Source organism: Pyrgilauda ruficollis, unplaced genomic scaffold (genome assembly GCF_017590135.1).
Source record: "Pyrgilauda ruficollis isolate IOZ18807 unplaced genomic scaffold, ASM1759013v1 scaffold302, whole genome shotgun sequence".
In the NCBI taxonomy this organism is placed as follows: Eukaryota; Metazoa; Chordata; class Aves; order Passeriformes; family Passeridae; genus Pyrgilauda; species Pyrgilauda ruficollis.
The window spans coordinates 2,574-15,683 of record NW_024524401.1 but is presented as its reverse complement, the minus strand read 5'-3'; the positions used below and the strand labels follow the sequence as shown (position 1 = coordinate 15,683).

The following is a 13,110-nucleotide window of genomic DNA, read 5'->3' as shown; positions in this document are numbered from 1 at the left end:
CAAGGGGATGCCAAGGGATACAAAACAATGTGCCAATGGGAAAACTTAATCCACCAGATGTCCCAAATGAATGAATCTGTCAACCACGAGACATCCCAAATGGAAGGATTCATCAACCACGAGACATCCCAAATGGAAGGATTCATCAACCAGGAGCTGTCCCAAATGGAAGGATTCATCAACCACGAGACATCCCAAAAGGAAGAATCCATCAACCAAGACCCATACCAAGGAAAAGCCAAGAGAGACCAAGAATGGCATGAAGGGAAAGTCAACGGATACAAAACGCTGTCCCAATGGGAGGACTTGATCCACCAGGAGATGTCCCAAATGGAAGAATCCATTAACCACAAGATGCCCCAAATGGACGAATCCGTCAACCCCCTGCACACCCCTGGTGTTGTGTGCGGCTGGGGCTGCAGCTCCAGAAGGTTCCAGAAGGTTCCAGAGGGCCCCGTGGTTGCTGGGATGTCCTGTTGTGACACCGGAGCTGTGCCATGCCCCGATCCCAGTGTGATCCCAAAGGGTTCAGGTCCTTTCCCAGGAGCAGCAGCTCCTGGATCCCTCTGGAGAAGCCAAATCCCAACTCCCAGGCAGTCCAGGGACTGTGGAGGCTCCAGTCCCAGGAAGGACAGGGGATGTCGGCCATGGAGCAGGAAGAGTGGGAATTCTGCGGTCCCCAAGGGCTGTGCCAGGGGGGACACAGCAGAGATCCACAGGGATCCCGAGGGCACGCAGAGAGATCCCAAGGGATGAGGCACGGCACAGCCCATGGATACAGAGATCTGTCCCAATGGTTGGACTTCATCACTCAAGAGATGTCCCACATGGAAGAATTCATCGACCAAGAGCTGTGCCAGGAGAAAGCCAGGGGAGACCAGGAACTGTGCCAAGGGCAAGGCAACGGATGCGAGGATCTGTCCCAATGGGAAGAATTCACCAGCCAAGAGCGGTGCCAAGGGCAAGGCAACGGATCCCAAGAACGGTGCCAGGGGGAAGCCAATGGATCCCAAGAGCAGTGCCAAGGGGAAGCCAATGGATACAAAAGTGTGTCCCAATGGGAAGATCTAATCAACCAAGAGATGTCCCAAATGGAAGAACTCTTCAACCAAGTGATGTCCCACATGGAAAACTTCGTCAACCAAGAGCTGTGCCAAGGAAAAGCCAAGAGACACCAAGAACGGTGCCAAGGGGATGCCAAGGGATACAAAACAATGTGCCAATGGGAAAACTTAATCCACCAGATGTCCCAAATGAATGAATCTGTCAACCACGAGACATCCCAAATGGAAGGATTCATCAACCACGAGACATCCCAAATGGAAGGATTCATCAATCATGAGACATCCCAAATGGAAGGATTCATCAACCAGGAGCTGTCCCAAATGGAAGGATTCATCAACCACGAGACATCCCAAAAGGAAGAATCCATCAACCAAGACCCATACCAAGGAAAAGCCAAGAGAGACCAAGAATGGCATGAAGGGAAAGTCAACGGATACAAAACGCTGTCCCAATGGGAGGACTTGATCCACCAGGAGATGTCCCAAATGGAAGAATCCATTAACCACAAGATGCCCCAAATGGACGAATCCGTCAACCACGAGATGTCCCAAATGGAAGAATTCACTGGCCAAGACCCGTGCCAAGGGGACAATCCAGAGCAGTGTCATGGGAATGTCAAGGGACACAAATCTCTGTCCCAATGGGAAGACTTCATCAATGAAGAGATGTCCCAGTGGGAAAGACTTTCTTGACCAGGAGCTGAGCCCAGGGCCAGCCAACAGAGCAGGGGGCACATCCCCGCCCACACCATCAGTGCCAGGGTCAGCGCCCTCCAGCCCTGCCCATCCTGACTCCAGGGCCTTTCCCACACCCATGGTCACCCTCTGGACCCTGGCACTGATCCCACCTCAGAGAAGTTCAGCATTCCCAGGGATTTAATCCGAGTTTCCCTGACTCACCTGGCTGAAGTCCACGGGGAGAAATGGTTCCCATGTGCTCCCCAAAAAGGCCGGGGGTGCCCCAAGCCCCGGCCACAGACAAAGGAATTAAAGGAATTCCTGAATTCCTGCGGCTCTGTCGGCTGCTAATGAGCCCCAGGTGGGGATGAGTGCTCCAGGGATGTTGCCAAGTTTGGACTGTCACCATGGAACTGAGGGGGCTGGGGGCAGGTTGGGTGCAGGGCAAGGGACTCATGGAATCATGGAATTGTTTGGGAAAAACCCTCAAAGACCACTGAGTCCAGCACTGCCCAGGCCACCACTGACCGTGTCCCCAAGTGCCACATGCACAGGGTTGGTAAATCCCCCCAGGGATGGGGACTCCACCCCTGCCAGGGCTGGACAGCCCTTTCCAAGAAGGAATTTTCCCAACATCCAACCTGAGGCTGTTCCCTCTCCTCATGTCCCTTCTCTTTGGGAGCAGATCCCAACTCCTGGCTCCAAGAATTCCGGGAGTTTTGGAGAGCAAGACGTTCCCCCCCGATCCCCCTCTTCTCCAGGCTGAGCCCCTTTCCCAGCTCCCTCAGCTGCTCCTGGAGCTCCAGACCCTTCCCTTGACTCTCTCCATTGATCCCCTAGATCTCCAGTGTCATCCAGAGTCACCAAACCCCAAGGAATGACCCCAAACTCAAGCCCAGGGGTAACTATACAGTAAGAACATTTATTTCCTGGAGACACCTGGAACAGTCTCTCCCACGTCGGATGATCGGAGACACAAATCCAACCCTCTCCTGCTTTGGGTTTAGTCTGTTCCCAGCTCCGATTTTTTACACCATGGATGCTCCTTCCCGACCCCAAATGACAAAGGAAATCCAAACACACAGAACTGACTGGCCCCGAAGTGTCATTCCTGGGAAGCTCCATCACCTGGAGCTCGGCTCCTCCCCGCCGCTGTCCTGCTGCTTGGCCATGAATTTCTGTGGAGAAAGGACAAGAGATGGTGCTGCAGGGACATTCCAGGATTTTCCCCTAAAACCTGGGCCAGGTTCAGTCAGCTCCTCCCATGGCTGAAGTGGGATTTGTCCCATAAAAGCCCCCAAATTCAATACGGGAAGCTCCTGAGGGGAACGTGGCCAAATCTCAGGGATCAGGATTCCCCACAATCTGGGCATGGAATAAAAATATTCCATATTCCCGCTGCATTCCCAAACCCCATCAAACGTGAACCCCCAGGGAATCCTCGGCACCCCTGAATCCAAGGATCTGGGGGGATATTCCCGTTTTTCTGGGCGGTACCTCCATGTTCTGCCGGTGCAGGGGGGTCCTGCAGTGGTTGATCATGGAGGGTTCGTCGGCGTAGAAGAGGGAGCAGATCTGGCAGAAGAATCCGGCCTTTGGCACCAGGATGTCCAGAGCTGAGGATACACCACAGTCACCACACACACCTCCCAGAAATATTCCAGCCTCACCTTCCTTTAGCCAAATCTGGGGAATTTGTGATTCCTCAGGGGGAAATTACAGTTCTTTAACATTCCAAAAAATCTGGTTTTTCACCCAAGCTGCTCCCTGACCCGTTTCAATCCCCAGGTCATCTCCATTTCCAATATACACAATTTTCTGGGAATAAAGCAACCAATCCCATGGAAGTTGGAGCAGCTCCTGAAGGACTGAGTCCATGGAAGAAGGGAGCCATGCTGGAGCAGTTCCTGAAGGAATGACCCCATGGAAAAGTGACCCACCTTCCTGAAGGATTAATCCCAGGGAAGAGTGGCCCACACTGGAGCAGTTCCTGAAAGACTGACCCCATGGAAGTTGGAGCACTTCCTGAAGAACTGATCCCAGGGAAAAGTTATCTATGTTGGAGCAGCCTGCTCCTGAAGGATTGACCCCATGAAAGTTGGAACAATTCCTGAAGGACTGACTCCATGGAAAAGTGACTCATGTTGGAGCAGCTCCTGCAGGACTGACCCCAGGGAAGTTGGACCAGTTCCTGAAGAACTGAGCCCACAGAAGCTGGAACAACTCTTGGAGGACTGACCCCATGGAACTTGGAATAATTCCTGAAAGACTGACCCCATGGAAAAACGACCCATGTTGGAGCAGCCTGTTCCTGAAGAACTGACTGATCCCATGGAAGACTGACCCACACTGGAAGTGTGAAGAAGTGACCCCATGGAAGTGGGAGCAGTTCCTGAAGGACTGACCCCATGGAAATTCAGGAAGTTCCTGAAGGACTGACCCCACAGAAGTTGGAACAGTTCCTGAAGGATTGATCCCATGGAAAAAGGCACCCACACTAGAGCAGCTCCTGAAGAAAAGACTCCATGGAAGTGACTCATGTTGGAGCAGTTCTTGAAGGTCTGACCCCATGGAAGCTGGAACAATTTCTGACCTCATGGAATTCACTACATCCCTACACCCCCATTTCACAGTCCTGGCAGCAATTCCCTCCCTTCCAGACAATGAATGTTGGGAATAAAACTCACCGCAGGATTGGAACCCTCAGGAGACACCCCACTAGTAATCAATAATTCTACCTGGATTTGGAAATTTCCACAAAAAATTTCCCATGAGAGGCTTCTGAGTTTAACCAACTAGTTAAACATGGATTTGGAGGAGCCAAGAAAAACCATGGATTCTAGGCCCTGACTTTGGTGTTCATTCTGGTTGTGATGCACAGGAGGAGTTTTCAAATGGGCAGGAGAGAATCTTCCAGCCAGGAAAACCCAGAGCATTTTGGGGGATTCCTTTGGATTTACCTTTGGGAGTGCTCTGCGTCTTGGGGACGCCTTGCAAAGTCGCTTTCTTCTGCTGAGACTTTGGTTCTGCATCTTCTGATCCCAGCTGAGCTGCTGGAGACAGAAATTCATGTTGGGATGGAATCATGACATCATGGAACAGAATCACGGAGTGATGGAATGGAATCATGGAACAGAATCACGGAATGATAGAATGGAACCATGGAATGGTTTGGGTTGGGAGGCACCTAAAGGACATGGACACCTTCCACCAGCCCAGATGGCTCCAAGCCTTGTCCAAGCCAGCCTTGATGTTCCTCACCTTTTGGCTTGGAGATTTCAGCCATTTCATCCTCTGGATTTGTATCTCCTAAAATTCCCATTTCTTCTGGTCCCGCAACAGCAACAATATCTTCGTCATCTTCATCCTCGGGCGGGTTCTTCCCTGGGAAAGTGTTTTCTTCTTCCTCATCGCCGACTTCGTCGACTGTAACAAAGTTTAGTTCCTCTTTGAGGTGATTGAAGTCAGCCAGGAAATCATCCTCATCCTCATTAACCTCATCCAGAGTCACCAGAGGATTGTCCTCGTTGTCCTCCTGGATCTCATCCACAGTCACCAAGGCGTTGGGATCGTCGGGCACCTGGGATGCCGCGCAATCCCCGGGATTGGTTTTTCCCTCCTCGGCGGTGCGCAGCTCCGTGGGCTCGTTGAGGGGCAGCTCCTCCACCTCCCCGATCTCATCCACGGTCACCAAGGGCTCGGCCTTCAGATCCCGCTCCTCGAATTCCACCCGGGGCCCATTCCCATGGGAGCCTGGCTCCTCCTGCTCCGAGATCTCATCCAGCGTCAGCAGCGCCTGCGGATCCTTCACCGCTTCCGACAGCTCCTCCTCTTCCACCACCTCATCCACCACCACCAGGCCCTGGGGGTCGACGCCCGGCAGCGGCACCGGGGCGTCCTCCTCCTCCCCGATCTCATCCAAGGTGACAAAGGACAGCTCACCTTCGGCTCCGCAACTCTTCCCTTTCCTCTTCTTGGACGCTGGCTCCGAAGGGTTGGCTTTGGGGGCTTCTTTTCTCTTCCCCCTCGGGGGGTTCCGCCGCGGCATCACCGGAGACTCGGCTTCCTCCAGCACCTCGTCCACCGTGACGAACTCGTCCAGGTTAAACGGGAAGAGCTCTTCCTCCTGGGAATGGAATATTTAACTGTCATCTCCAGCGGGAACATCCACACACGTTGGATCCAAAAAATAACCCCAAACTTAATTTGAGTAGGGGGAAAAAAAAAAAAAGTGGTCAGGGCTTAAATCGCAGCATTGTGCTGAGTAATTAATTTAAATTAACTCAGGTTTAGTTCAGGAAGCCAAAGTCCTTTGGAAAAATGGAGAATTTGCAAAGAAATTGCAGCAGATCAATAGGGGATAAAATTCCATGGATAAAATTCAATGGATGAAATTCAGTGGATAAGGGTCAATGGACAAAATTCAGTGGATAAAATTCAATGGATAAAGGCCAATGGATAAAATTCAGTGAATAAAATTAAAGGGACAAAATTTAGTGGATAAAATTCAGTGGATGAAATTCAACAGATAAAATTCAACGGATAAAATTCCTGCCAATTCAAAGTTCTGGGTCCAAAGGAACGGGTGCCCCACCCAAATGATGCTTCCAATTTCTTCCATTGAGAATTCTAAATTTTTGTTACTTTTTCTGCCAAAATATTCCATCCTACCCTCACATTTTCATGGATCTTTAACACAAGCTGGGAAACTGGGATTTGGGGATGGATTTGTGGGATCTGATCCCAGCTGAGGCTTCCTGGCAGTTCCAGCTCCATGAGCCTGGAAATAGGGACCAAGAGGTCCAAAGGGAACGGATCCAAAGGAATTCCAGCATCCCAGAGCCTACGGGATCCACAGACACCAGACGGAAAAAGTGCAGGAATTTGGTGACTGCATTTTGGGAAGAGGGGAAAGATTCCTGAGAGCAGGAATGTCATGGAATCCTGGAATGGTTTGGGTTGGAAAAGACCTTAAATCCCATCCAATCCCACCCCCTGGAACATCAAAATCCCCTTTTTCATATGTTCCAGCCTTTAAATCCCACAGTTTTCCTCACCTCCTTCTGTTTTCCAGCGCTGCTGGTGCCGCTTTTCCAAGCTGCGGCACCGCCCCCACCAGGAGCCTGCAAAATGGGACAGAAAATTCCATGAAATCCCAGGAAATCCCAATCCTCACCGAGCACAGCTTTGTTTGGATCAAGGAGCTGCTCTGGGATGTCGCCATGGCTCCACCAACAGGTGACACCTGGCTCAGGAGCCTTTTTTCCATCTGTGCAAGGCTCGGAAAAGCAAATTCCAGCTCCCCAGAGGACACGGGGTTTATTCCCACTTGGAGCTCCAAGGAATTCAGTTTGGATTCACTTCCAAAACAACTTCCATAGGATTTTCCAACCAGTTCCACCCTCATGGTGCAGCTAAAAGGAACAGGTTGCCCAGAAGCTCCTCTGGTGGCCCCAGGATTGATGGAAAAGGGAAAGGAATGATCCCAGAAACCCAGAGTGGAAGAAGCCCAGGGAACACCTGGGCATTCCTGCCCTCCTCACCTGATTCCCACTGGGATCTTCCTTCATGCCAGCTGTTCCGCTCTCTCCCTGCTGGCTCTGCTTTGAACTCGCCCGAGATTCCAGCTGGGAATCCTTTTCCTGCTGGGATGAGCCCTTCCCGCCATCTCCCTGTGCTTCCACTCCGGAATTTCCATTCCCTTTCCATTGGCTGTTCCCAGCTCCCGGCTGAGCCACGGTTTTGGGTGGGATTTTCTTCTCCAGCCCCACTCTGGGGGGGATTTTCTGCTCCCCAGTTCTTCCCAGGGAAGGCTCGGTGATCCTGACAGGAATTCTCTGCTTCAGGATGTCCGGGACGGACACCACTGCCTTCAAAAAAGTTTTTCCAATGCAAGATTCCTTCAGGGATGCAGCGGAATTTACCGGAGCCGCCGCACGGCTTTCGTCGGATTTTGCAGCTCCCATCCCTTTATTTTGTGGGATTTTAACCGAACTTCCCCCATGCATCTCACCAACAGCATTCCCAGAGTTTTCCCCACCCTTGGATGGTATTTTTCCAGGTGTTTTCTCCGTCTCTGTCTCAGCCTTGCCCCATATTTTCCCCGTATTTTCCCCGATTTTGAGCACGGATTCCTCCGCTGTCGCCTCTCTCTCTGCTCCAGCCACATCCAATTTTTTCCCTGGAGCATCCACAGTTTTTGGGACAGCTTTCCTCTCCGTGGATGTTTCATGGCTGCTTTTCCCAGCCTCGGGAACGGGCATTTTCTCCAGAGCAGCCGGCTCCATGCTGGGCTGGGTGACACCGGGTGACACCACGGGAGCCTCCTCCGAGCTCGGGGACATTCCAGGGATGGCTCCTGGTGTTCCTCCGGCCGCTGGGATAACCTTGCTGGATGATTCCAGAGGTTCCACGGCAGGAGCAGAGGGTTCCTCATCCTCCTTTTGGATTTCCAGCTCTGGCTCATCCCGAGCTTTGTCCGTCCCCGCTCCGGAAAGCGGCGCCGGTTTCTCCTCCGACCTCGCTCCGGGTGATTTGCTCCCTGCAGGATCCACAGGAATTCCAATTCCAGGATCCAATCCCTCCACGTCCATCCCTGCGGGCGATTCCCTCGCTGCTCCTCCTGCCTGCGACTCAGGAATCTCCAGTTGTCCTGCTGGAATCTCCTCTGGGACATTTGGGGTGGGAATTTGACCTTTCCTGGCCTCTCCCGATGGATTTCCAGCTGGTTTTTGCACTGTTCCTGATCCCTCTGGAATTTTTTTCAAGCCAGAGCTAAAAGCATTTAAAAGAAACAAAAATCAAACCGTGGAGGGAGAATTCCAGAAGTCTCAGAAAGCTCCGGATGCCACCCGTGGGAGTTTACCTGGAGCATGAGGAAATGGGATTGGGAATTCTGTGGGAAAAGGCGACAACTTGAGGTGAATAATTCACATTTTGGAGACCTCAGGCCTTGGAAATTTTCCATCCCACAGAAGGAAAATTGGGAATATCCAACCAAAAGGCAGCTCTTGGATAAGGGAATTAGAGGAGCTTTGCTCTGGCTGCAGCTCCCATATCCCGGGAGAGCAGGTTTGGATTTGGGATTGGATTTTGGATCAGGTTTTGGTTTGGGTTTAAAATCCCTGTTTTCCATGGAGAATCCCCTGGGATAACACAGCCCAAGGTGCCATAGGATGGAGCTTCCCAAGGAATTCCAGAGACTCTTCCCTGAAGGAAAGAATCCCACAGGATGAGCTTGGGAAGTGCTGGAATTAGGGATGGCTATGCCTGGAGCACCCATTCTAGCAGAATTCCAGCAGGGAATTTCTACTCCAAAACCTGGAAAAATCAGGATTGTCCAGGAGAACGGGATTTGGGATCCTCCAAAGGGATTTTCCCATCAATTCAACACTTCCGGCTGTGTTCAGTTTGTTTTCTACTGGGATTCATGGAAAACTCCTGGGATTCATGGAAAAGTCCCCCCTGGATTCATGGAAAACACGGCCTGGGAAAGGCAGAGCCCATGAGTTGAGATAAATTAATTAAAGATAAATAATTAATCATTAACAATTAAAACAATAATTCCAGTCTTTTCTGCTCCCTAAGAAATGGAATAAATTAATTGTGTGGAAAATGTGTGGAGCAGGGGAAAATGTCGATTTTCCAATTTTTCAGGAGCTGGGATTAATGGAAAAATAACTTTTAAATTTTAATTCTAAATTTAAATTTTCATTCCACCTGTCTGGAATCACAAAGTGGCTGTAAGGAAGAGTTTCCCATTAATTTGGGAATTAATGCTCCCAAAATTCAGCAGTTTCATGGAATGACAAGGAAAAAATCGGGATCTGGGAATACAGAGCTTTTCCATGATGGAATTCCTTAAATTTGAGGATGATCCTTACACAATTTTGAGGTTTTAACAATAAAACTCATCCAGAAACCCAAGTTGGAATCACAGAAAAAAAGGGATCGAAGCCATATTTAACAAAAATTCCTAAAGATCTCCAGGAATTCAGCAGTTGGAAAGAGGAATTCCAGAGGCAGGGATAGAGAGAAGAGCTTAAGGATGGAATAAAAGGAGCCAAGACCTGAGCAGGAGAGAAAACCAAAGAAAATTCCCAATAAAAATTGGGATTTCACCCTGTTTTGCCATGATTTTTAATGAATCACAAACATTGTGGCTCTGCAAAAATGGATTGGGAAGGAGGAGCAGCAGGACACAGCTGGAGAGAGGCTCAGCAATCCTTAATCATGGATAAACATTCCAAGAGGGAAAAGAAATGGATAAAATTCCCAAAAATCCTTGCAGGCTGTACCTTCCTTTGCTCCCATCTTCTCTCTTCACTTCCCTTTTCCCGGTTTCAGCCTGGAAAACAAAAATCCAAATCCCTGAGGGAAATCCCAGCCCTGAGACAAACATCCCAACCCTGAGGGAAAAATCAAGATCCTGAGGGACATCCTATTCTTGAGGAAAAAAAATCCCAAACTCTGATGGAAAAATCCCAACCTTGAGGGAAAAATCCCAACCCTGAGGGAAATTCCATCCCTGAAGGAAATTCCAAACCCTGAGGGGGAAAATCCCAACCCTGAGGGGAGAAAATTCCAATCCCTGACGGAAATCCCAGACCAATAATCCCCCCAAAATGAAAAAAAAACGTTCCCCAAAAATTCAAAAAATGCCCAAACTAATCATCCAAACTTCCCAAAAGGTCCCTCAAAAATTCTGAAAAAAAAAAATCCACAAAATTTCCCCAAAAAAATCTCCCACAATTCAGAAGAGTCCCCGCAAAAAATCTCTTAAATTTAAAAAAAATATCCCTCAAAAATCCCCAGGTTTTTTTCTGTGCAAACCCCAATTTCTCCCCCAAAAACCTCATTTTTCCCCAGGCCCTGGGGCCATACCCCATGGCAGCTGCTGAGCACGGCGTAGCCCAGCACAGACCAGCTTCAATTCCTGAAACCCCTCTGTCAAAAATCCTCAGGAAATTCCCAAAAAAAATTGCAAGAAATCCCAAAAAATCCACACAAAAAAAAACCCTCAAAAAAACAAACCCAAAATTTCCACAGAAATCCCCCAAAATGAAAAAATAATTCTGAAATAATCCCCCCAAAATTCCCAAATAAATGCACCAAAAATCTTCCAAAAATTCCAAAAAGATTCCCAAAAAATGCCCCAAAAATCCCAAAGGAAAAGGGGCAAAGAGAGGAAAGGGTAGAAAAGGGGGGAAAAGAAGGAGAAAAGGAAACGGGGAAAAGGGAAAAGAAGGAAACAGGGAAAGGGGAAAAGAAGGAAATGGGGAAAAGGGAAAAGAAGGGGAAAAGAAGGAAACAGGGAAAGGGGGAAAGGGGAAAAAGGGAAGGGGAAAATGGGGATTAAAGTGAGAAAGAGGAAAAAGGAGCAAAAAGGGGAAAAATGAAAAGGATGGAGAAAGGAAGGGAGAAAATGAAAAAATGCGAATAAAGAGAAAAATCCACCAAAAATTTAAAATAAACCCCTCCAAAACCCCCAAAAAACTCTGAAAAAATTCCAAAAAAATCCCCAAAAACCCAAAAGTTCCCAAGGTCCCCCACGTCTTCCCTTCCAGCCCCGATGCCCCGCGCCGGGGCCGTACCCGGTGGCGGTTGCTGAGCACGGCGTAGTGCTCCACCTTGCCGAAGCGCAGCCCCGCGCACACCAGCTCCAGCTCCCGGAAACCCTCGGCAGGGAGGTTCCCCAGGTGCACCAGGTGAGAGCGGAGACAGGCAGCGTCCACCTGCGGGGAGACCCCGGGATGGTTAACGGGGGAAAGGGGGAAGGAAGGAGGGAAAAAGGGGGAAAGGGGGAAAAGGAACAAAGGGGGGAAAAGAGGGAACAAAATGAAGGGGGAAAGGAGGAAAAGGGAAGGGGGAAAAGGGGAAAGAAGGGAAAATGGAAGGAGAAAAAATGGAGAAAAAATGAAGAAAAGGGGGAAAGGAGGCATTCTTTGAAATGAGGAAGTAAATAGAAGAAAATAGAAAAGTCTGCTAGCTTTAATGTTTGTTACCAGATTAGAAGCATCCATAACACTCAGTCATACATATACTTACACTTATGCTTATATAGACACAATGAATTATATGCCAGAGAGAAATACAAAATTCTAACTTTCATCTGCAAATTTAATGTGTTTGAAGGCATAACATGAATTGGTTTTCTTACACAATTCCTTTTTTCCCCTAATGAGGTCTGTAAGACATGTGATAGGTAAATCTGAAGTCTGCTGCACTGAATTTTTCTGAATATGTAATTACATGAAGCTTAGAGGGAAGAAAAAGAGCTCTATTATGAAAGTATGGAAGACTCATGCTGATATAAGGGGTTTTATTGCCGCAACAACAAATGGTTCTCAGGTAGGGATTAATTCCTCTGTATGCTTCCTGAAGGAGAAAAAAGGGGGAAAGGGAGAAAGGGAACAAGGGGGGGGAGGGGGGGAAGAGAGGGAATAAATTGAAGGGGGAAAGGAGGAAAAGGGAAGGGGGAAAAGGGGAAAGAAGGGAAAATGGAAGGAGAAAAAAGGGAGAAAAGGGGGAAAGGGAGAAAAGGGGGAAAGGGAGAAAAGGGGGAAAGAGGGAGAAAAGGGAAGGGGGGAAAGGGGAAAGAAGGGAAAAGGGAAGGAGAAAAAGGGGAAAAAGGGGGAAAGGGAGAAAAGGAACAAAGCGGGGGAAAGGGGGAAAAGGGAAGGGGGAAAAGGAGAAAAAGGGGAAAAAGGGGGAAAGGGAGAAAAGGAACAAAGCGGGGGAAAGGGGGAAAAGGGAAGGGGGAAAAGGAGAAAAAGGGGAAAAAGGGGGAAAGGGAGAAAAGGAACAAAGGGGGGGAAGGGGGGAAAAGAGGGAATGAAATGAAGGGGGAAAGGAGGAAAAGGGAAGGGGGAAAAGGGGAAAGAAGGGAAAAGGGAAGGAGAAAAAATGGGGAAAGGGAGAAAAGGGGGAAATGGAACGAAGGGGGAAAGAGGGGAAAAAAGGAAAAAATGGGAAATATAGGGGAAAAGAGGAAAAGGAAAAAGGGGAAAGAAGGGAAAAAGGAAAGAGAAAAAAAAGGGGAAGGAGGAAAGGGAAAAGAGGGAGAAATGGAAAAAAGGAGTGAAAGAGGGGGAAAAAGGAAAAAATGGGAAATAAGGGGGAAAGAGGAAAAGGGAATGGGAAAAGGGGAAAGGGAAAAAAGAAAGGAGAAAAGAAGGGGGGAAAGGAGAGAAAAAGGCAAAGGGAAATAAGGAGGCAAAGAGGAAAAGGGAAGGGGGAAAAAGGGAAAGGGAAGCAGAAAAAAGGGGGAAGAGGGGTAAAAGGGAGGGAAAGGGGGAAAAAAGGAAGGAGAAAAAAAGGGGAAGAAGTGGAAAAAGGGGGGAAGGGAGTAAAGGAGAAAACGGAACAA

At 49.1% G+C, this 13,110-nt stretch overlaps 1 protein-coding gene across 2 annotated transcripts; it reads right to left on the bottom strand.

The window, feature by feature from the left end:
• Positions 1–2,644: 2,644 nt before the first annotated feature.
• LOC121356937 (zinc finger protein 638-like) lies at positions 2,645–10,144 on the bottom strand. Of its 2 annotated transcripts, none has more exons than XM_041473835.1 (7): positions 10,040–10,144; positions 7,286–8,516; positions 6,800–6,865; positions 5,004–5,868; positions 4,703–4,795; positions 3,240–3,358; positions 2,645–2,920 (listed from the first exon to the last, which is right to left on the bottom strand). In XM_041473835.1, exons 1-7 carry the CDS (start codon positions 10,141–10,143, stop codon positions 2,867–2,869), a joined length of 2,532 nt encoding a protein of 843 aa, XP_041329769.1. In that variant the 5' UTR covers position 10,144; the 3' UTR covers positions 2,645–2,866. The 2 variants fall into 2 exon arrangements, with proteins under 2 accessions (XP_041329769.1, XP_041329770.1); XM_041473836.1 differs by having other exon boundaries at positions 4,703–4,792.
• Positions 10,145–13,110: the final 2,966 nt, after the last annotated feature.